Source organism: Denticeps clupeoides, chromosome 17 (genome assembly GCF_900700375.1).
Source record: "Denticeps clupeoides chromosome 17, fDenClu1.1, whole genome shotgun sequence".
Classification (NCBI taxonomy): Eukaryota; Metazoa; Chordata; class Actinopteri; order Clupeiformes; family Denticipitidae; genus Denticeps; species Denticeps clupeoides.
The window spans coordinates 8,784,543-8,807,947 of record NC_041723.1 but is presented as its reverse complement, the minus strand read 5'-3'; the positions used below and the strand labels follow the sequence as shown (position 1 = coordinate 8,807,947).

Here is a 23,405-nt window from a genome sequence, read left to right as displayed (position 1 = left end):
GCTCCACTCCGCTGACTTACGGGCGCTTCCAAGAGCATCTGGTCGCAGACCAATGGCGGCCGGACATGCGCATAACGCTGCGCGCATGCGCAGTAGGGTCGACCGGCCGGCCAATGGGAAACGAGGATAGAGCGAAGCGCTTTTCGGTCTCGCTGCGGCCAACGCGTGAGGTAAGTCGGCGGGTACCCTGTCACATTTTATTATTATTTTTTTTTATTGATTAGCGAGAAGGTGCATTACGACCCCCCGCTCCTGTTTAATGTCGCTTCGGGCGTTGCCGAAGCGGACAGGTTGACGCGAGGTGCTGCCATAACGAAGCGACGTCTCCATGTGCCCGGAGTCGCCCCTACGGGCATTTAAACCGACGGAGGGCCACCCCACCCTCGGGGGTCTCCCTCTGTCACAGTAAACGCAGTCCTCTACACCTCCGTGCGTTTTTTTGGCGTGTTTTAGCGGCGTGCCGTCGTACCCGGGCTCCCCTCCGTCAGCCTCGAGTGGTTCTAAACGCGGTTCTCCGAGGTTCGTAATGTGCCGTAAAGAATTCCGCGTGTCCGGATGAGTTAACGTTCCTCACAACGCTCTCTTTGGACTGCGTATAGAAAAGGGGGCTTCTTCGCCTCTGGGAACTCTAGGAATAGACATTACAGCCGTCCTCGCGAACCTGCTACAGATTTGAGTAGACTACGTACTTTACGTCCACAACCTACGTACGACGTGGAGCCTTTACGGAACCGAGTGTAAATATATCCTGGGCGACTGTAATCTCGACTAACGTACGTGAAATTCCTCCCGGTCTGGGCCCATTTCACGGGCACTGAATCGATTGTGAAATATAACTAGAAATAGAATATTACGATTGCCACTGTCCACAAGTTCTATTCCAATCTTTGGTGCTAAATAATGCCCCCCCCCCCCCCCCCCTTGTTTTGTGTCATCCATCATGGTGACTGGCTATCATCCCGCTGCCAGACTTAATGAAAATTCATGGAGGTTGACATTTGAAGCCTGTTTAATGATGGCACAGTGCTCCTCCGTGGTGTTTCTTAATATTTGAAAATGATGCATTGTCATTTCTCTTCACAGTTCAAACGTGCGAAATCGCAATAATGGATGAAAAAAAGACCGGTGTCCGAGGTGACTTTATATTAAATCAGATATGCTTCTTGGGTGGTTGGCTGACATCATGTGGTAACATTTGCTCCTAAACTACTGAAATGTTCTTTCCCCACATCCGACAGAAAAGGCGGGGGAACTTATAACGCAGCCAGACAAGCATGAGGGCTTCCCCCCTGTTCAGAGGTAAGTAAGCCATGGGCTTTATTTCATACTGTGTAATGTGAGGATTTAAGGGCCAGCTCATCTATTGTACCACGAAGGTGGTAAAGCTGTGCGTTCTTCTGTGTTCAGCATGCTCCCCAAGGCTGTTAAGAGGAGGGTCAACGCCTTGAAGAGACTGCAGGTGCAGTGTGCCCACATCGAAGCTAAATTTTATGAGGAAGTCCATGACCTCGAGAGGAAGTACTCCGCACTCTATCAGCCGCTGCTTAATAAGGTTTAATTAATAATACATTCCTGATTGTACTTGATGTACATTTGGCTGTATGAAATCGGGGCTCTAGAGTGCGACCTAACTTCTCAATGGTGCGACCAAAAAAACGCAGGGTTCGCCCTTTTAAGTCTCTGTAACGCTGAAAACCCATATTGTATTTTAAGCCAATCGGAGATCGTGAAGGGGTGAGGCCCGCCTCTGATTGGCTGTGCTCCACATATTCCTGTATGTTCGAAAGTGCGTGTGCTGCGGTCAGACAGAGAGACACCCACCAGATAGACAGAGTAAAATTTAGACCCGAGCCAAACAAGTACAGCGTTGTAAACGCCCGAACCCAACATTATCGTGGCAGCCTTCCGTTTGGACACCTCAGCATCCCTTTTCTCCCTAAACAAAACACATCACCTGACCACACATTTACCACACAAGCCTGAGTAAAATGATAGAAATTAAACGTTCAAAAATCGCATTGAGTCTATTAAATACATTACACGCGGCAATAAATGTACTGGCCAAGTGTCCCCTTTCCCCGCTGCCTTTCAGCAACAGGCTGCAGCAAACAGATCATCAGGCCGAGATAATAAACTTTTGCCCTTAAAACACTTTTAATTTGGATATCATTTATTTTGTTCCATATTTCAGCTCAGTGAAGCTATTTAAGTACCAACACATTTTCAGTAACCTTTCTTCTAGCCAGTAACCTTTCTTCTATCTTCTAACCAGATTGTTAGGGTTTAAAACATTTTTGACATTTGACATTTACAAGTCAATATTGCCAATATGCACAACAATGAAACGTGAACCTATAAAACCTGCGTTGTTAAATGCGATTCCATTGAAAATTTGGTGCACTTAAGAAAATAAGTTAGGCACACCAGTGCAGTCAGTGTAAAAAGTTAGACTAGAACCCTGGAAATTGCAAATGGTCTAATGAAGCATGAACCTGGCATATCTGGTGATTGTAAGCTGTGCTGGATGCAAAGTTTGCACGCTGTAGTAAATTACTCACTAGGTGGCACACATGGACGGCCTGGTGGCCCTCTGGATCGACCACTTTGTATGTAGATTCGCCAGTTCGATGCGAAAGTCATCCCATCATAACGAGCTCCTCTGATGGGAACAAACTAGTCAAATAGTGAGACCGTGGTGTCCAGGTAATGACTTTCTATGTGAACAGACTGATTAACAGTCTTTCTATCTGACAATTAAGTCATGTGAAAATGCACAAGGAAAAAGTAAGAGCTGAAGTATTTTGTCAACACTGTTATTTTTATTGCTGGTATTATTCATTTTAGGACACTCAAAACCAAAACACTAGAGCCCTCATTTACTGAAGCTTTGCAGTGTTTCCATAATAAGTGTTATCTTGTTTGTCCTATTTTTATGTGAGAACTTAAACAGATCATCTCTCTTGTCAGGATTTGGTATATTAATTTTCCTTTAAACTCACTTTAAAATCGCATCTTGCTCACTTGTTTCGTTTTTTTGCCCAGAGAAGAGACGTGGTGTCTGGAGCGGTGGAGCCCACTGACGAGGAATGCGAGTGGCAGAGTGATAGAGAAGATGAGGAGGAACTTGCTGTGAGTACTAGCTTCTATCTGTCCATGTCAACACTAGCAAGAAAGAGTTGAGAAGAATGCATCTTCTCATGTGATTAAGCATCTGCGTTCATTTATTAGAGGTCTCGGCGTGTTGTGACAGGTGCCCTCTCCATGACGCTTGGCCATCTCAGGTATAAAATTGCTCTACAAGTCTAGAACAGCTTTGCAGCTCAACTCTTACAGTAGAAGCGTGAAACATCTCCAGGAATGAGGTGAAGGGTCATACATGCCACTTGACAAGTAAACAGCTAAGCTGGATTCTGTTGCCAGTTTTTTGTATTGTGTCCCTATATAGCATTTTATTTTAGGAGTTTAGTGGGTAAGACACTTGGCTATGAACCAGAAGACCACATCTTCAGAGTCCAACCCCACTTACTACCATTGTGTCCCTGAGCAAGACACTTAACAAGTTGCATTGTATAATTGCTCCTGCTAAATGCTGTAAAAGTTCATTTCTTGGAGTTTCAATATAGTGAATGTTTTTTTTTCTTCTGTCTTGTCTACATAAGGAGGAGTTGAAGAAGAAGGCAACTGTGGAAGAAAAGAAGGGGGACGGGGCAGCAGAAGAAAACCCTAAAGGCATACCAGAGTTCTGGCTGACCATTTTTAAAAATGTTGACATGCTGAGTGAGATGCTGCAGGTGACGTCTCCCACCGTACTTCCAAGTATACCCATTATGGTTGGCCTGTTACTATCTTTTTGGACTCGATGATTAAGCCAGTGTACACCTTCCTAGTTAAAATATTTTAAAGGAACATTTAATACATATTAATTAGCCTGTTTGTAGCATTGGTCTGTGCTTGGCAATTGCAGTTACATTTATTACATTGCGATTACGTTCATATAATCTAAAACATGTGGGTTTTTTTTTTTTTAAACCATCTGTTTTTAGCACTGTGAGTCTTACATATATTGTTCATTGAATTACATGTAATTCATGTAGTACTAGATTGAATATGTTCCGTGGCTATTCTCCACTTGAAATTCTTTTCTGAACAGGAGCATGATGAACCCATCTTGAGGCACCTGCAGGACGTTAAAGTGAAGTTTTCAGAGCCGGGACAGGCCATGGTTGGTTTTATTGTCTGTTGCCAGCACGTGGTGCTTGTATAGGACTGTGTGTATTCATAATGTGTGTATGTCTGTGCCACTTGCAGAGTTTCACTCTAGAGTTTCACTTCGAACCCAACAGCTACTTCAGCAACACAGTCCTCACTAAAGTTTATAAGATGAAATCTGAGCCTGATGCAGCGGATCCTTTCTCTTTTGAGGGGCCAGAGATTGTGGATTGTGAGGGGTAAGATAAGTTGGTGACCAAAATTGTTGGTTGGCGACTCCAAATGGGTGGAATGGGTTATATTACAACATGGAAAAAAGGAATTATAAGAGCACTGTAAGGTGCAACAATGCGTTAGTAATATAGAAATACTAAATAACCCACTGCTAATACAAATGTGGAATGTTTTAGTCCTGTTCTTTTTTTTAGATATGTCCTGCACCAGGTCACAGTTTTCAAATGTAGGTTTATTGTACATAATAATATTGACCTCATAATAATATTGTTTTCCATTTCTTTTTCTTTCCAATGCCAGCTGCCAGATTGACTGGCACAAAGGCAAAGATGTAACCGTTAAAACAATAAAAAAGAAGCAGAAGCACAAGGGCCGTGGCACTGTGCGCACAATCACCAAGCAGGTCCCCAACGACTCCTTTTTCAATTTTTTTAACCCGGCTAAAGGTAAGAAGAACGAAAAGAGCATGTACAGTATTTTCTGTCAGTTGAAGCTACGTCATTGTGGCTGTGCATTTATTTATCAGACCAGCAGATGGCGACTAATGGCCATTTTCTGTAAAACTCTTCACCATATTATAAAAGCCTATCGTTATAATCGTTATAAACAATTTAAATGATCTATTAATCCATATTTATTTGCATATTAAGACCAGATTTAACAACTAATAAAATATTAAATTTTTAATTGCTTTGTGAAACATCCTCATTGACGCTTTCATCATGAGTAGCTGTGGAACAACGTCATAAACATATTTTCCCATAATTGCAAGAGAGAGCCACCACGGTCATAGTAGTAGTTGAGAGCTTATGCACACCAAAGGTATGCCATTCACTTTAAATAGTGTGAGGTGACACCTGAGTGTAAGGTATTTTCATTTAGACATGTCTGGATCTCAATCAACACAGTCATTCAGGAAATGTGAGCAAGTGTCTCGTGATTGGTTAGGATACGTTCGGCTAAACCTTGGTTATGTAGCATGAAGAATGCAACCCAGAACTGGTGAATGAGCAGAAGCCACACAGGCTTTTTTTTTTTTTTTGCTGCATTCTTCCGGAAGGTGTGATACTAACCTCAAACTCACTACCTCTGCCAAGAATAGAATTATTTCTGAGCCCCTGGAGTGATGTCATTGAGCTTTATCCATGCTTTATCTATGCTTGCAGCCAATTTTCGGAGAAGAGGCGAATTCATACATGCCCCTAACAAAGGACTGGTTATTCCAGACCAGCCCCAAATATTACAAATAAATGAATGGGTGGATATAATTTACTGCGCAACACAATTAATGTTTTACATATATTTTTGTCTGCAGCACCAGCAGATGGAACAGGGGTGAGTGCTGCATCATTTCACTAAAACAGCTCATTCATTTTGGAGAATATAGCCCGAACAAAGGAAGATATGTAATATTGTTTTTTTTTCCCCATTTTTTGTTGTTTAGCCCCCAACATGACCTGCTATTTTATGGTTCTGATTATGGTCTGATTTGGCAAATGTTAGTTGAATGTATAAGCAAGGCAAACTAAGGTGTACTTTACTTTACTTTACTTTATTTAGCAGACGCTTTTATCCAAAGCGACTTAGGGTGTACCCTATAGGAGCCTCAGTAATAATGATGAGTTTACCCAAAAACGATGAGTCACCAAAACTCCACCCCTGAGCATGTGGTCATACATAACATCCTGTTTGTTTACAGGATGAGGACCTGGACTTCACTTTAGCCGCTGACTTTGAAATCGGCCATTTCTTCCGTGAGCGGATAGTGCCGAGAGCAGTGTTGTACTTCACAGGAGAGGCCATAGAGGATGACGACAGCGTAAGTCACTCCTCTTGTATCTGTATGTCAGGGTTCTTACGGTCATTAAAAAACCTGGAAAAGCCATGGCATTTGAAAAGAGAATGTTCCAGGTTGAATTGTTTTGGAATAAAAAAATAAGCATATTAAGTCATGGAAAGTCATTGAAAGTGAATTTATAACGAAGTACATAGTTCCTGTAAGATTGCACACGAGAAACATTTTTAATGTTTACAACTACAACATTTAAAGTTAGCGCAGGTTTATAGTATCTTTTGGTGGCTTTACACACTTAGCCACGTCACATTGCGTGTCTCCTTTTAAAAGCCATGTAAATTACAGCTGATGATCTATGCCGGAACCTGATAAGGTCCATTTTGCTTGGGCTTACACAAACTTGGAGGAAGAAACACATTGTTTAAGTTAAGCTTTTCAGGGTTGGCATGAATTTATTTTAACAGTATATATTAGTTTTAGAGCTAACTGGACTTTTTCCACAACGTTGTTAAAAGTCTGTTTCAGATTCTAAAACCTTTCTTTACCTTAAAGGAAATTGCTAACATCACGACTGCACAAACACAAGACACAAAAGTATCTGTACTTAAAAGTAGAGGTACCTTTCTACTCTAAAAAGAAATATAAATTTTAAAATGCCGCTGTATAAAATACTAATAAAAATATATTAAAGAAAAAGGAGTGTATTGCATCTAGAATTATTGCTCAGGACAAAAGTAGATGTACCCTGTGATTCCAGAGCTGATTACATTTCCTTTTGTAGTTTGATGAAGAAGGACTTGAAGAGGGTGATGAGGAGGTCAGTAAACTTGGAATATTGGTTCAGTTTGTACATTTAGGCATTTATCTAGGGAGCATTTAATGAATGTATTTATTTCTTTAGGAACAAGATGAGGAGGACGATGATGACGATTACGATGGCAAGGTGAATGCATGTGTCTGTACTTTCTGAACATCCTTTGAGTGGTCAAAATCAACCTTTTTTGTGGGTTCTTGTGTCTGCAGGTTTTGTGAAATTTTAATTTGTTGTGTAAAGTGTGTGTGTTGGACCATGTGCATCAGTCTCACACACTTGAGGAGAGCGATCTGTGTGCATGTTTCTCCATGCCTTGCATTTATTTACTCTATCTGTTGTCCTTCCCCGACCCCTGACCCCCACTGCAGGCATAACTCATTCTCACCCCATGCGTTTCTAGGTAAGGGAGAACGGAGAATGCGTCCCTGTCCATCTTCTTTCCTGCGTCTGTCTCCTGTCCATTTTGTGTGTGTGTGTGTTTTTTTTTTTTTTTTTTTCCCAGTCTGTATTCATTAATCCCACGACCTTAATCAAATCTTTATCCAGCGAGGTTTTGGAAAGCATTTTAGTTTTATTCATCTTAAGTTGGTATCAAAATATTTTTTTATTGCAATAAAGCATTAGAAATGTTGCAGACAAATGTAAGTGACTGGTTGATGGAAGTGTAACGTAACAACACACACTGTAGGTGTAATTTAAGGGGATTGAAAGTTTATGTAAGAGTTGCTTTGAAATAATCACCCATTTGCTACACAACTTTTGCAAATAAGCCTAAACACTTGCAGCACCTTTTTAAGTATGCAAAATGAATTTCAGTGCCATTGATATGTCTCATAGTTTGATGTAAAACATTGAAAACCAGTCAGTTGCATTTCTGTAGTTCTAATGTTTTCTTGAACTTTTTTTTTGTAGTGGGGTGGCAATCACTGGCCTGTATGGTATCTATTATTTTAGCAGATAGACCAAAAAGATAATAATCATTGCTCTGCTCCTCTTTCTCTCCACCGGACCACTGATTATGTAACGCAGGTCTGCTTTCTTCTTCCCCCCCGCCTCATTATCTCCCATTTCAATAACCACCGTCCTCACTCCTCGGTCCTCACAGAAAGAAGAGCCGCAACCGGCCGAATGCAAACAGCAGTAGTGTGAAGATTGGACTGTTGGTCAGCTGACTGGGCTCCTACCCGCCCACCCCCTGAACATACCGGAGCTAAAGGCCTATTCTCCACACTGGCACTACAACATAAAAAGTGAAACTCTGATTTTGGAAATGCATGTTTTCATTTAGGTTTTTTTTTCTCCCCTCTTTTTTTAATTTTATTTTTAGCTTTTTAATATTGCTAATAATGTGCTTTGAATAATGTTAGTGTGTGTGTGTGTGTGTGTGTGTGTGTGTGTGTGTGTGTGTGTGTGTGTGTGTGTTTAAAGCACACACCATGGAGTCCAAACTTCAGAACTGAAATCCCTCCGTTCTGCCTAGCGAGTGAACAGTTACTCAGGGTTTCATTGTGGTTGTCCAGAAGAAAACTGCTGATATGATGAAAGGATCCTCTTTCTGTTACAGAACATTTATACATGTTTATTTTCTAGTCTTTTTTTTTTTTTTCTTTTTTTTCTGATGTCAAGAAATCTGTAGAGAATGGTACATTGTTTTATGCTGTGCCGCCTTGCTTCAGGGGGAAAAATAAGCCTGACCCCTTCTAGTTTAGTGACATGTTTGTAGTCACATGCTCACACTTGCAGTTAGACTGTCAAATGCCAAATTGTACTTTTCAAACGTTTTCAATGCCTATGATATTTTTTTAACTCCTTTTATTAAAAATTCAGACTCACTCTGTGACTAATTGGCGTATTCAGATGGACGTTTCAGTATTGCTGTTTAAAGAGGACAGACCAGATGATATCGCTTGAGATGTAAAACTTTGCTCTTGACCCGAAATGGTCTTGGCATCCTGGGGTTGTAGGTGATGTAGTGTATTATTGCAGTGCGAATCTGGAAGGAAAAAGCTGGGTTCAGCCCTGCTCCTGGAGGGTTTCCTGGACCAGAAGGTTTGTTTCGGAGTTGAGATGATGATTATAGATTTTGATTAGTCCCAGGGAAAACCGTTGTTTTAAAAGATCTCGTGCTTAATTCATCTTTTTGATAAGCTTTTCTGGTAGGGCTTCCTACAGAGGCAGGAATGAATACCACTTGTTTGTAAATGTTGTGATGGATCTCAGTAAAATCTCATGCACTTTGATGTATGTTTCCTTTTATTTCTCATTGTAGTAGTGACTGCATATCTAACATTTTTTGTTCCAGTTTATTTTTTTTGTAGTTCTTGTGAGAAATGAGCATACAAAACCTCAAGCCACGGCAAATTTGTTTTGTCTGAGACCGTGGACTAGCAATGGCCTTAGCTGGTTCTTCCAGTGTGTGAAACAAGTTCAGTTTGTACAGATAAGTGATAATAAACTTATTAGTGATTATTAAACTCTGCAAAAACAGTAAGCTTGTTTACTGTCATTAGTTTTTTTTTTTCTGATATATTGGTTATTATTATAATGATTATTTCTGATCCTTAATGTGCACATCTTCAGCCCAGAGAATTTAGCAGAAAGTAATTTTGGACTTAATTTATTATTTTTTTAAATATGAATACGACCACCTTGTTTAAAGCTCATCCTTCACCTATGTGAAGTTGTGCTCACGGATTCCAGTGTTGCATGTGTGGAATCTTTGGGGTCTGATAAGACACAAAAGATCCTGTCTGCCGTGTTCCAGATGCATAGTTGGTTATTACGTTGCTAGGAGATGAACGTGTTTTGGAATTCCTTAAGATGGGGATGGAGAAGCTAACCAGGCAACACTGAGTTCCCTGGGAGTGAGGTCCTTGACGGCTTAGTGCCAAGTGCGCTTCACACCTCTTTTGGTATTTTGGGTTTTTGTAAAATGGCTATACCGGAGCTTTAAACATCTTTCATTACTTTGTGTCACCCATAGAGTGATGGCACTTTTGGAAAAAGAAGGGAAATCTCTCGAGTTACCTCAACTTTATAGGCCTGAAAGCTATAAGGAGCTCAAGTGGAGGGTTTCTGTACTGAAAAAAAAATATTTTATGCAAAGGAAAACAAATACATGGCACAATTGTTTGCACACTTGCAATAAACATTGGAACCATTTTGGGGAAAAAAAATTGAATGCAATAAACACTAAAGACAGGTTTGGGCCTTAAAGAAGGATGGCTATAGTACACAACTCTAATATGTAGGTTCTTTTTTCTTCTAAAGTCCCTGGAAACTTTGGTTCCCCCCACCAGGAAACCAAAACTGGCTCATGTTTGGATCTGTTTTTTTTTAAGGGCTTCCAATACATACATAGATTATTACAACACATTTAGTTATTTGCGTAGGTGCCTTAACAGGTTGTATCAAAACTAGAACAAAAATGTTAAGGGATGACTATGGACTGAAGGCCTTCAGAAAATATTAGATTTCAGTGTAGAAAGTACTTCACTGAAACACATTCTTATATAGAGGAGGTTCTGGAGAGAGATCTGAGGCATTCTCCAGTGCAATTTTAAGTCATGATTTGGGCTCTTGTGTGCTTCGGCCCCCGTGTGTGAGCCGCTGGATCACTTGCAGTTCGTTCGCACAAAGAGCCTCGCTTACGGCCCAGCCAGGGACAACTAGGACCCCTGTGTTCAGGCTCCACGGCCAACATCCGCATGCAGGAACAGCACCACTCACTAAAGTGATCCCACGGCCAGCTTCTCTAAGCCTTCCAAAGTGCACACTATATCCTGTAGGAGACATCAGAGGGGAGCTTCACCACTTCCTCCTGCAGCTGTCACTCTTTCGTCAGACACTTCTGGCATAGCGGCCTCCCTGCCAGGGATTTTCTATGGGCCCTTTTCACGTCTTGCCTACAGAGAAAACAAATGGAGCCAGAGAGCAGTGGGGGAAGAGATACTGAGGCCTTGTACTTCTCAGACGGCCTCTGTCTCTCTCCGCACCCCCAACTCTCCCTCTCCAATGGCCTTTCCTGAGATAATAACCCTCTTCCTGTATCAGAAATCAGATAAGACCTCCAGCCACTGCTGTAATAATTAAAGTAATCATGAAAAATGTTGTGATGTCATCTGGCTATAGAGCAGGCCCATACACAAACATGTCATAGTACCCCATACTGTCGCTCCCAGTGTTTCACATGATGTACCAACCTTGGTTTTCGGTGTGTCCTCACTATTATCAAGATTGGGCAACCACTTAAATGGTTTTGAACCAACTTGTTCTCAACACTCTCAACCACAAAGGTCAGCTTGTTTGGTTTGCTCCTGAGGCTAATGTCGCATAAAATATGTCTTCTAGATAAATAGTTTTCTAGATCTGCTTGTGAGTTATGTGGATATTAACTTCCCATCCAGCCCATAGCCATGATTGATGGCTCTCCTGCTCCATACTTCCTCATTCTGGATGATTCAAACCTGCTCCCCCAATACATCACACATGCAAAATGAAATTCTGTGCGGAAGAAATGCTTCTTGGTTCTCAGGCTGAGGTTTAGAATGAGGTTAAGAGTGGGTGGAGATTTTTTTAGGCGAATAAAAACTTGTATGCACATGTTAAGCTCTTCACTGAGTGATGCTAATGAACTGAACTAATAATGTAATAATAAATGTATTAACAGAGGTGGCAAAGAAAGCAGAGGTTGCAGGTTCAATTCCCAGACCATCAAGGTCCCCTTGAGCAAGGTACCATCTCCACACACTGCCCCCCGGGCACCTGTCATGGCTGCCCACTGCTCACCAAGGGTGATGGTTAAAAGCAGAGAACACATTTTGTTGTGTCACCGGGTGCTGTGCTGCAGTGTTTCACAATGCCAAAAACGTAATTGTGGTTTTAGTAGATAAGATTTCAGACGTGAAGCTTGGCTGTCTTGGGCAAGTTGTTCAGGCACTTTTACCTGCGACATTTCAGAAATGTCCGACCATGGCATTAGAACTATGACGAGAATGATCACCTCGTGGGAAGGTGTGTCCTGCTTTTACCTTCTACCTCTTCTACCTCAGGGCACTTCAATTTTCCAAAAAAAAGTCGGATCCAATGTCGCTCATGTGTTATCGTACAATAACTGCCTGATATCCCTGATCATTCTCTGAGCACATTGTAGCCACGCTGTCATCCCTGTTTAGCATCAGATTGGTTTTTGTTTCTGTGCCCATTTGTTCTTTGTTAATTCTTTTGTTTTGTTTTTTTTGACGTGGCTGCCATGTGTTCATTTTCCCACGGTGCACTGGCCGCCACAGTCCCGGTTTATCAGAACAATGCTTCACATGGCATAGCTCCGGCTCATCGTCCGCGCATACCAGCGTGAGGACAGGGCAGGAGCGGACTAAAACCGTTCCTCTTAAGGCCTATATTTAGGCGGCCGAAACAATTGGGCGAGGGGAAGAGTTATGGCTGACAGGCCGTTGACACACACACAGGGCCGGTGGGAAGCGACAGCTGCCTGACGCAACGTCTGGCTCCGGCCGCTCTGCCGAACTGGAAGGCCTGCCTTGAGCTGAAATTTTGCTTGTCTGCGTTGCGGTTTGGCTGGTTAGGCCAGCGCTGCTCGAACGCTTTCCAAGGGCAGAATTCCATTCCGAACCTGAATAGAGCACGGGAGCAGGACGCGCAACAATTCTTAATACAAAACGCGGGGGACTTGTCATTCAAAATCCCGGCGCAATAGAGGAGGGCAGCGTTGCGTGAGAACTTTTACACTGTGACACAGTGTGGTTGTCGTTTTAACCTGGCCACAAATAAAGTGGGAGGAAAAAGACCTGAATCACTAAGCCGTGTAATTCCTCGTGCATGTGGGCAGGTCGTGTAAAGGCTTGTGTAACCGAACCAGGCTGATTCATGGAACAAACGAAATGGGAAATTGGAACTGAGTGCCAAAAGCTGTGCCGCTTTAACAAGTTTAGTGTGTTTTATTACTTCTGGAGTAATCTTTTTCCCGTTTTGGCCCAGTGAGACACTTGTTGTGACTGCTTGTGATAAGGAGAACATGCTCTAAGCGTTACAAGGTTCTTGTAAAGGGAAGGCCGGAAATCAGTGTGCCTTTGGCAAAGAGAAATGAAGATAAATGGAGAAAAAGGTGCAACTGACTCATTGGGCTTCAAAGGTCGTTTGGGCCATTTGTTGAGAGCGAATGTTGCTATGGTAAGTCCGTGTCTGTGGCGCCGCCACACCCATCATGGTGACTCACTGCGCAAGAACGTCTCGCCATTTCCACGGCTCCTTAGATTTTCAGCCCTGGTGCCGTACACTCCCAGGTAACCAGGACACAGAACGGGGGACGGTAAGGAAAAGCCGAGATGTGGGTGTGGGTTTCAGCAGAACCTGGTCCCTCCCTGAACAAGCTATTCATCACACCAGTAAATCTGCTGCGGTGGTGTCCACAGATCAATCTGAGAGATAAGGAGCACACACCTAGCGGCACAGGCAGGTCACGTCACCGTGGACACCAAGCAGTTTCATTTTCCTCAAAATCCAACGTGGATGTGGGATTTCTTTCAATTTACCAGCAACTATTATTATTACAACTATTAAAAAATGTCAACATGCTCTTCTTCACTAACCCTAACCTTTCTACTACACCGGACTCATTACGAGTACTGCTTCTGTCACTACTACTACTGAAAATAATAATAATCTTTTTTTATAATTAAGGGTGCCTTAAAATTGCAATGTGCTGATTATCGTGTTATTTTATTAATGTGTTTTTTAAGCATTTTTTAAATGTGTTGATATGTAATACGTGAGCCAGAAATGGCCAGAAGAGCACAAAGTCACCGGTTCAAGCCTCACTTACTACCCTTTAGTAGCAGACAGGTAACCCCGAGTGTCTCCAGGGGGGGGACTGTCCCTGTAACTATGGGCTGTCAGTCGCTCTGGATGAGGCCGTCTGATAAAGGCTGTAAATGTCAATTCTGAGATCAAGAATTCAGAGATCACGAGGTGGGGGTTTGATCAAAGCTCATCAGGTCTTCCATGTTACATTATCAATTTGTTTATAGTGATTGTTGCTCATATGGCTCTGAATTCTAGTGTCTTGACAACAATAAATTCGGGTTAGTTTATGTATTTAAGGCTGCTTATTTGTATCGTGTGTTATGAGAATAACATTTTTTTCTATTCTCTACGCTCTGTGCTATTGCAGAATCAGAAAACTTTATTAATCCCGAAGGAAATTGCTTATGCTGCAACTGCACAGAGGGAAAGACATACAGTGCACGTACAATGTGTGTACAAGACACACAACATACAGCTATGAGTATAAAAAAAATAACTAAAATAAAAACAAGTATGCAGTAATGGCTAAAGCAGCACGTGGAATAGTCTTCGCTCTGTATATGGTCCGGACGGTAATTATTCGTAATTGTGGCCCCGCCCCCGCACGCCTCAGACTGCGCATGCGTCACGTGGGAAGGGCGGCCGGCGACGCCCGTTATTTAAAGCCGGACTCGGCGACGCGTCCATTCATCACGCAGCGCCCGGACCCGCGGCCACCCATGAGGAAGGTCCTCCGCCTGGGTCTCCCGAACAAGCTGCACAGACGACTCGGCTTCCTGTGGCCACCTCCCGCTTTGCAGAAGAAGCCGAGTCCGGCGCAGACCATGAAAATGTCCGCCGCGGAGGTGCTGAAGGAGGGCGAGCTGGAGAAGAGGAGCGACAACCTCCTCCAGTTCTGGAAGAGGAAGACGTGCGTCCTGACGCCGGACAGCCTGAGCATCTACGCGGACAGCCAGAAGAAGACCAAGACCAAGGAGCTCCAGCTCGAGTCCATCAGGAAGGTGGACTGCGTGGAGCGCACGGGCAAATTTGTCTACTTCACCATCGTGACCACGGACAATAAGGAGATTGACTTCAGATGCTTGGGCGAGGACAAGTGCTGGAACGCGGTCATCACAATGGCGCTGATTGACTTCCAGAACAGAAAAGCCATTCAGGATTTTAAAACGCGCCAGGACGTGGACAAGGCTTTCCCCGAGCAGCCGGAGAGGAGGAGCGGCCGGGCGCCGTGAGACGCGGGCGTGGAAGACCCACGGACGAATGGTGGGGCGCGCCTCTTACGTCACGAACAGAACCGTCAAGTGGACTTTTATATAATCGCAGTTGAATATTTATACTGAAAATAAATATACATTATTTATATTTATATATACACACACACAGAGAGACACGTCTTTTTGTTGAGTTTACACTGTGTTCTGTAACATTAATGTCATTGTGTGCTATTCATTTACAGTCATAATGAGACAAAAAGGAAGAAAAAAAAAAAAAAAGATAGAATGTGGACCAAAACAGGACCGAGGAGGAGGAGCGGCACCACGAATGGACGTCCTGAAGGCCCTCGAAGAGAAAGATGAACTGTTTCGACCGCACTTCTCCAGACTGAATCTCCGACCTTTTCCAAGTATTTCACGTGCTCCGAACGGAGGGTCACTTTCCAAGTATTAGGGTAGAAGCATTAATTTATATGTGGCGAGAAAAGATATTGTTTTCTTTGTTACAAAAAAAAAGTGCCTTAAGTTATTTCATTTTTCTTTTTTTGTGTATTTATTTAAATAAAATATTTGTTCGTTATATAATATCTCTGTAAATTTGCTCGTCCACATTTTGCAATGCAGACATTTCTGTCGTCCTTTTCAACCGCACCCGCACAAAAAAAAAAAAAAAAAAAAACCACGGCGAATCACAGGATCATGCATGCCGATGTCATGTAGAAGACCGACACCGACCTGAGTTCGCCGGCCTTTAAGGTGATAATTCATTTAAAAGAAGCTCAAATAAAATTGATGGCGATCAGCCAAGTGAATGTCAAATGTCACTCGTGGTTTATATTTACAAGACGACGTACAATTCCATGAATGATATTATGCAGGTCGGTCTTGTTAGGGGTCGCCGCAGCGGATCCACCGGTCTGGATGTCCGCAGGACTGGCAGGCCGAGCGCTTTACGCCGGATGCCCTTCCTGACGCAACCCTCGCCTTTTACCTGGGCTCGGGACCGCCACCAACAAACACACTGTCACGTGCGTCCCCGGCGCCACAGAAATACCCAACCAGGAAGTGACATTCCCGCCAGCCCGCGCCGGACTTTGCCTCGTTAGTGCAGGCCGACGGACGTGCCGGGGTGGGGTCAAAGTTCGCCGAAAGCTGAGCCCCTGCGCGGCGGCGCCTTTGAAGCGGGATCGGCCTACAATAAGGATCAAAAGACATCCTGATCTGAGGAGGGTTAGCAGGCTCCCTTCCTGTCCTATAAATACAGGCCCCGCTAATTTCCCCCCTCGGCTCTAATCTCTCCCGCGGCAGGCTGGCCTTTCAGCCCCGACCGCGCCGATGGAGATATTTATGCATCTCCGAGCCGCTGCCACATGTCCGCGTGTGTTTGTCTTCACCGCCGGTGGTGCCGTAGGCCGCTTTACGGGGTTTCGTAGGTTTGCTCTGTCATGATGAACACGAGCCTGGGTGCGTTTTATATGCCTGTGATCAGGAGATTTTTACGACCCACAGAGTTACAGCAGCGCTGTGTCCGAGTCGTCTTTACGACCCTGATAAGCGTTAGGGTGCTGAGGCGCTGGCTCGGATTTCTTTGTTCAGAGCGGAAAGGACGTCTCTGTAAACACTTATCGTCTAGATAAGACTTGTGTACACACAGCCGCTCTGAAGTCCTTGGAGCCGGAACACAGCTTCATATCTTACCTCACTTCTCGGTTTGTTGAGTTTTTTTTGAGATCGTCACAAAAAAGGACAGATTAATCTGTAGACCTTGTCCAGGGCCACGTTACTCACAGCGTAACAACGTAAACCAAAGCTATCTGGAAAAAGGAGAAAAATAAAGTCATGGATCGTTGTGTATGTGGCACAGATTTACACAGCTGTTTTGGTGACATCATGAGCATCCGTGAATGTTCCGCAGAGCAGAGAGGACTGCGGGGTGGTTTATACAGCGTTGTTTCCATCCTCCCCCTACATATATATATATATATATAGGCTATGGAACCAAGACGTGATGGTGCCGAGAACCCTGTTTGTTTCACAGAGATGCAGCCACAGTTCGAAGGTGAGCTAAGGGGGAGCTTGGCTCCTCTTAACATCCCTCACGCTCTGCCAGAGCCCAACATGGGACACCGGGGGCAGGGTGGGGCGCCACCCCATCCACAAACACACTCACACCTATGGACAACTTAGGAACATTCATTTACCTAGTGTGAATGCCATTGGGGAGGAAACCAGAGAACCCGGAGGAAACTGCTGCTGCTTGTCACATATAACACTCAGAACCCAACTTTTTAATGCCATCTCACCAGTCTGTGGTTCATATGCCTTTGTATGTTCCAATATTCCTTAATGGGTACTTTCAGTTCTTGATCTTTATCGAGATCTTTTCGGGGCAGTGGTGGCCTAGCGGTTGGGGAAGTGGCCCCGGAATCCGAAGGTTGTCGGTTTAAATCTCAAGGCGCCAAGGTGCCACTGAGGTGCCACTGAGCAAAGCACCGTTCCCACACACTGCTCCCCGGGCGCCTGTCATGGCTACCCACTGCTCACCAAGCGTGATGGGTTAACATGTTTCGTTGTGTGTGCTGCGCTGCAGTGTATCAGAGTGACAAATCACTTCACTTTGTGTTGCTTGGTGTTTATTTTGGTGCGTGTGTCCTGCACGGTATAACGTTACCATTTTAGGTGGAATCCAGTGCATGTGGCACCTCACACTCCCCACAACATGCAGAGTGAGAAGCGTGGGTCATGTTCTTCAGCTGTCTGGAGGAGCCTCCGGCAAAGAGAGCGGGAGAGAATGAAGATGTCTTCAGGGGGCCTTGAATGTAGGAGACATCAGCAGAACAGACGGATTAGAAACACCACCAGCTTCTCTGTGATGTCTGTACACCACATTCACTCACCTCATCCTAAATTTTGGCAAATTATTTACAAGATTAATATGCCCAGTTGCATACATTCACACCTGAAAAAATTACATTTCATGTATGATGGATTGACTACAGCGCAGACAATATATTATTTCAAATATGCCCAGCATTGAATATAAATGACTAAAATCTCAATTTTCAGAGGACCAATTTTGGACCAGTAGATACTTAAAATTTTGCGTAAAAAAGTTAAAAAGTTATTTAATCATTGAAAAATCCAAATCTTACCTGTTTTTAACCAAAGTATGCCTTTTTATACAGTTAGAAGTAACTCATTACCCCATTAAAGAAGTCTGACATGAACAAATTTTGATTTGTTTTATTAAAAGAATTGCTTAACATTACATTAACAATATTACATTAATACAGAAAAGGGTGTTGTAAAATTAAAGGCTCCAATGAATTCCACATGCTCTGCACACTGGAAAGTCCCCGCTGCGGGTTTCTGACAGATATTCCACCTCCGCGTCCCTGAGAAAACTGGACTGTAAAAACCAGAGCTGCCAGGTGCAGTGCTATACAGTAAATGAGTTGGACAAAGTGAAATGATCTCACTGCCACATTTGTGTAAGCCCTCACATGAAAATCCCCTCGTGGCCCAGTGAGGTCCGTAACCGGATTGAGGGGAAAGGGAAACAGGAAGTGCAAAGTTCACATTCCATTAGTGCCAAGAATCTGTGAATAGTGAGAAGAAAGTTGATCTAATCATTTTTTTGCATTTGAATCTGTATGTAATCAGTGAATAGAACAACATCAACCAATGTGTAAAAAAATGATCCTTTAATACTTAATGTCTGACTTTTAACATTTACGGTTGGTACATATTTATGCTGCCATTTTTCCAGAACTACCTCTAAATATCTATCTGAAAGTGAAGTGAAGCAGAAGTGTCACTTGGTGCACACAGCAAAATGTGTCCTTTGCATTTATTCCATTACGTTAGTGAGCAGTGGGCAGCCATGAAATCTGCCCGCGGAGCAGTGTGTGGGGACAGTACCTTGACTTTGACCAGTGGCACCTTGGTAGTTGATTTCGGGAACCCACAACCCTTCGATTATGAGTCCGCTTCCTTCACCACCACTAGGCCAATACTGCACATTTACAGCTATGTAAATTATGGTATAATAAACTTGCACTTGCACTTGCACTTTGGTCACTAATTTTGTTAAAAGTGTCAGAAATATAGATATAATACTATCTCAGCTACTGTGATAAAGGATACAGCGATGTAGATGTTTAAAGTTGAGAGAGAAGTGAGAGTGTATTTTGGAAGAAGTAGAAACCATAGTTACATCAAAATCAATACTTTTTCTCCATTTTGTCTCCCAGGTGGTGGAATGAACTTCCCATGGATGTCTAAACAGAGTGTCCTCTATAGACTTACCTCTTTCAGAGGCACTGACGCTTTCATTCTATGTTCAGACATGCATGATATGCGTGAACCAGCATCTGAATCACTTCATAAGCGCTGGATAAGGCCACATCTGCCAAATGCTGTAAATTTAAATCAATAGACTAATTCAGATGGTTTTACGGGTGAAGAAATTGTCACGCGTGCCCTGTTCAGAAAAGTATTATTACATGAAAGTATTCTGTTTTTATACCGGATCTTTCACACTGGTATCTTTAGTGAAACAGTGAAGACCGGATGGTCTCATAACAATACTTTATCACCTTTGGCTCGCACAGCGGATGTGGTCCATTGAGTGATGAAAACAATGGGTCTGGTCTCTTTATCTTTTCTTGTTATGAATAAATGCAGAAACCAGACAGGAAATGATACTTACTCAAGAGGATATCGTTTTCCATACAAGTGGAAGTCCTTACATCTCTTCTGTTTCCTTGCAGATACTATAACTACAAAACCATGAAAGTTTTCTCTGTGAGAACATGCCTGTAAAAGCAAGCTGAAAGTGCAACAAAGCAACACGGGTTGCATTTATCTATCATACTTCACTGCTATCATTTTTACTGCTAAAAGACTATTTCAATATTAAAATATTAATATAAATTATTAATCTGTTTCAGTGGGTTTTGATTATGTTCTACGACCTTAATACATTGTTTTATTGCTTTTAAAATATATGTTTTATTTATTTATTTATTTATTTATTTCTGCTTTTTTCTTGTCATTTTATATTTTGGCCACTTGCTTGATAGCTGAATAGATTATTTTTTTCGATAAGACCAGAAAGAAAATGAGGAAGTGACATGATCATCTGTGTTCATCTAAACCAACTTCAGTAACAAATGTCTCTCATCACAAGCTGGAAGCTTTTATCATTTTTTTAAATAAATGCAAAAAGCCCAGAATTTGGCCACCTTGCTTTAGTTCTGTTGCTCTTACACTGTCAGTGAGTCCAAACAGCCCTTCCTCTGCTGAGCATGTGACAGAATCACTTTTCTTAGGCCTTGTGTCTGAAGGGGACACATATCGGGCGGGGCTGTGTAGGAGGACTGGCCCAGGCAGCTGGGCAGCTGAGGCTGGGGGGCACAAGAGTTCAAAACACTCCTGCTCCACCCCAGAGCCCTGAAGGGTCTTGTGGAAGAGCTGGCGTCAAGGCCAGAAGACGGTCATGTTACAGACACGCCCTTTTGCATTTCTCTAGACTGCAGCTCCCAAATGAACAGAAACCAACGTGATCAGATGAAGGAGATCTAGTGCATTTTTCCATGGTCCATGCAAGGGTCTAAACAAGCTAACCAGGAAGGAAACGTCTGCAGCCTGTTACTGTCATCATCAGGCCACAAAGCTCTGTTGTGATTTTTCTAATTGACAGACACACGCTGTGGAAGTGGCCATTTCATCTGAGCAGCTCTGAGAGGGGATTTACGGAAGAACAATGAGCTCTCTGTGCCAAGTGTGCGTCATGCATGCAGACCCCCGAGGCCATGGAAATAGTCTGCTGTAGGATGAATATTCAATTCAATAAGTCCGTAATGGGTGTGTCTGTTACAGAAAGTCAGAATAAACTTTATATTACTGTACCCTTGTTCCCATCTGTACCATGGACCATGTAACCAGATGTAATACCCTGTACATTAACCCTTACACAACTATACAGGTACAACAAGAGTGCCCAGAATCACACTGGTGGGAGAAGTACACAAACCGTGAATTTAATTAGAATTAAAGATTCACAAACTTCCACTTGAGTCAAAAATCTTAAGTGCTTATCTTCAAATGCACTTAAGTATCAAAATTACTGCGAAAGTCTCAACCATTTTTCTGACATTTCCATTAGGAAAAAATAAATGCCTATGAAATAACAGGAAAGTTTAAGATTTTTAATAAAAACATGGAATAACATTTAAACATAAAGCATAAACTGGCCAAATCAGCAATAAGGTAAGAGGATTTTGTGTTTATATATATGTCACAACTGCATATGTGAACTTATTTCTGTAAAGATCATTTTTATATTTTAGGCGTCAGATGGAAGGCGGTCAGATGGAAGGCGGTCATTTGAAGACGGAGACGGATTTCTTCAGGACCGAAAATCCCCAGGGCAAGAGATCCAGACACCACTGTCAACAAAACAAGACCTGACAGGCTCACAGTTCTCCAGCTGGGGAATGCAAACCGCATCAGACATTGACTGTGCACATCAACACAAGATACGTCAACAGGTATGTTTGGATTTGTACTGTAAAAATGGGACTGAAACACTTCTTCTGTGTTAATCCACTCATAAGTAGAAAATTAGGAGTAATAAATTTGCCAGATAAAGGATAAAGGATGCGTATAAGGATGAAAGACGCACATAGAGACACATAGATTTAAATCCTAAATAATTGGTTTATTGGCTCATTGACCTGTGACTGGCTCTTTCATTCAATGGCAACCTGGCGGATTCAAGTCCCCTCTTTTGAAGACATGAAAAGGTAAAAATGTACCCAGGGCCAGGCTTGCTGCCGGAGAGCATAAGATCGCATTTTACACCCAGACTCGCCCACAGACACACGCAGCCACTTGCATGCAGCAGAGAGATCAGTTATGCCTTCTTACCACAGCCTTCATCGCAGTCCTCCAAGCCCGCAGCAGCTGTCTGTGACTGGAAATACTAGCTGATTCCGAGAGCCAGGGACAGACAGAAAAATTCTTTGCATAGAGTGGACTGTAATTAGTGGTAAATTAGTGGTAAATGAGAAACTCACTCTTCAGCTGATGTTTGGGCCATGGCCATGCCTGAAGACCGTACGAGGCCAGCAGGAGCAGGGGGAGTCGGAGCGGACCGATGGGTGGCATTATCGGCGGCTGCAAGGACGTGGTGACTAAAGGAGAAGGTCGAGCCCGAGCATGTCGGCTCTTGAAAGATCATGCTGCGTCGGCGTTCGAACCGAGAGGCATCAGATGGAGGCCGGTCGTTTGAGGAGCGAGCAGGTCATGCAATTTGTGACTTTTTTTCAGGACCAAAAATCCCCAGGGCAAGAGGTCCAGACACCAATGTCAGCAAAAGTCCTGACAGGCTCACAGTACTCCAGCTGGGGAATGTAAACCGCATCGGACATTGACTGTGCACACCAAACATCCAGAGATACATTATGTACATAGGTACATTATGTTTTGCACCGTAAAAATGTTACTTTTTGGATTAATCTACAGCCAATGTTAGACCCACCAATTCACCTGGTGTACATACCTTTGGAACGATGGGATGACGCAGTAGTTGACGAAACAAAGCCAGAACCCCAATTCAAACCACAGACCTTGGAAGTGTGAGGCCACCGTGCTGCACCACCACATGGCCCTTTATGAACTTTGAATTGATTGTAATCACGACTACTGTGAAGCAACTGTCCACATGTCTGCCGGAAAACTGATACCGTTCAGCAAGGAGGATAATGATGCCAACGCCTGTCAGCACTCCTGGCCCCATTTATCATAACTGTTTGTTGTCGGATGCCTTAGTACTGAAGGAAACTCATGAGCTGCAAACTGATAGTCGTGACATGACCAAAATTATATCTCCTCTTCCAAACTTAGGAGACATGTACAGGTAAACCAATCTGCAATGTTGTGTTTTGTTTTCCATAATTGCTTTTTATTTGCGGTCAAGTGAAATATTAATAGAGGAGGTCTACAGAACTGTTTCTTTCAACTGTATGAAGGAGTAGATCTATGGTGACAGTTCTTTATTGATGAGGTCTGTGATGAGAGCACACGAGATGTGAAACCTCCACTATCTTATCTAGACTCAGTGCAACACCTTTAAAAAACCTGCGATCCACTACAAAGCTGACAGATGAAAGGGGAAAAAGATAAAATCATCATTAAACCATCAATTTGTAACGGATGAGCATACAACACGTAGAGTCGACATGAATGCAGGACCCAAGGTTACCCTGCAGAACACAGCCCAAAGCATCACACTGCCTTCTTCCCATGGTGG

At 43.1% G+C, this 23,405-nt stretch overlaps 2 protein-coding genes and 1 long non-coding RNA gene across 4 annotated transcripts; 2 read left to right on the top strand and 1 right to left on the bottom strand.

Annotated features, from left to right (window-relative positions):
- Positions 1-85: 85 nt before the first annotated feature.
- On the top strand, positions 86-9,292 carry nap1l4a (nucleosome assembly protein 1-like 4a). 2 transcript variants are annotated; one of them, XM_028959056.1, is made up of 15 exons: positions 86-170; positions 1,084-1,134; positions 1,239-1,299; positions 1,408-1,552; positions 3,043-3,129; positions 3,660-3,791; positions 4,151-4,222; positions 4,309-4,448; positions 4,744-4,889; positions 5,759-5,778; positions 6,143-6,262; positions 7,020-7,055; positions 7,140-7,181; positions 7,421-7,452; positions 8,158-9,292. In XM_028959056.1, the coding sequence occupies exons 2-14, from the start codon at positions 1,107-1,109 to the stop codon at positions 7,424-7,426; spliced, it is 1,035 nt and encodes a 344-aa protein (XP_028814889.1). In that variant the 5' UTR covers positions 86-170; positions 1,084-1,106; the 3' UTR covers positions 7,427-7,452; positions 8,158-9,292. The 2 variants fall into 2 exon arrangements, with proteins under 2 accessions (XP_028814889.1, XP_028814888.1); XM_028959055.1 differs by lacking the exon at positions 7,421-7,452 and having other exon boundaries at positions 87-170.
- A 5,249-nt stretch (positions 9,293-14,541) lies between these two features.
- Positions 14,542-15,670, top strand: phlda2 (pleckstrin homology-like domain, family A, member 2). The gene is made up of 2 exons (XM_028958651.1): positions 14,542-15,137; positions 15,331-15,670. The coding sequence occupies exon 1, from the start codon at positions 14,594-14,596 to the stop codon at positions 15,104-15,106; it is 513 nt and encodes a 170-aa protein (XP_028814484.1). The 5' UTR covers positions 14,542-14,593; the 3' UTR covers positions 15,107-15,137; positions 15,331-15,670.
- A 5,770-nt stretch (positions 15,671-21,440) lies between these two features.
- Positions 21,441-22,757, bottom strand: LOC114767408 (uncharacterized). The gene is made up of 4 exons (XR_003742933.1): positions 22,656-22,757; positions 22,171-22,497; positions 22,022-22,080; positions 21,441-21,540 (listed from the first exon to the last, which is right to left on the bottom strand). It is a non-coding gene; the product is annotated as an uncharacterized LOC114767408 (long non-coding RNA).
- Positions 22,758-23,405: the final 648 nt, after the last annotated feature.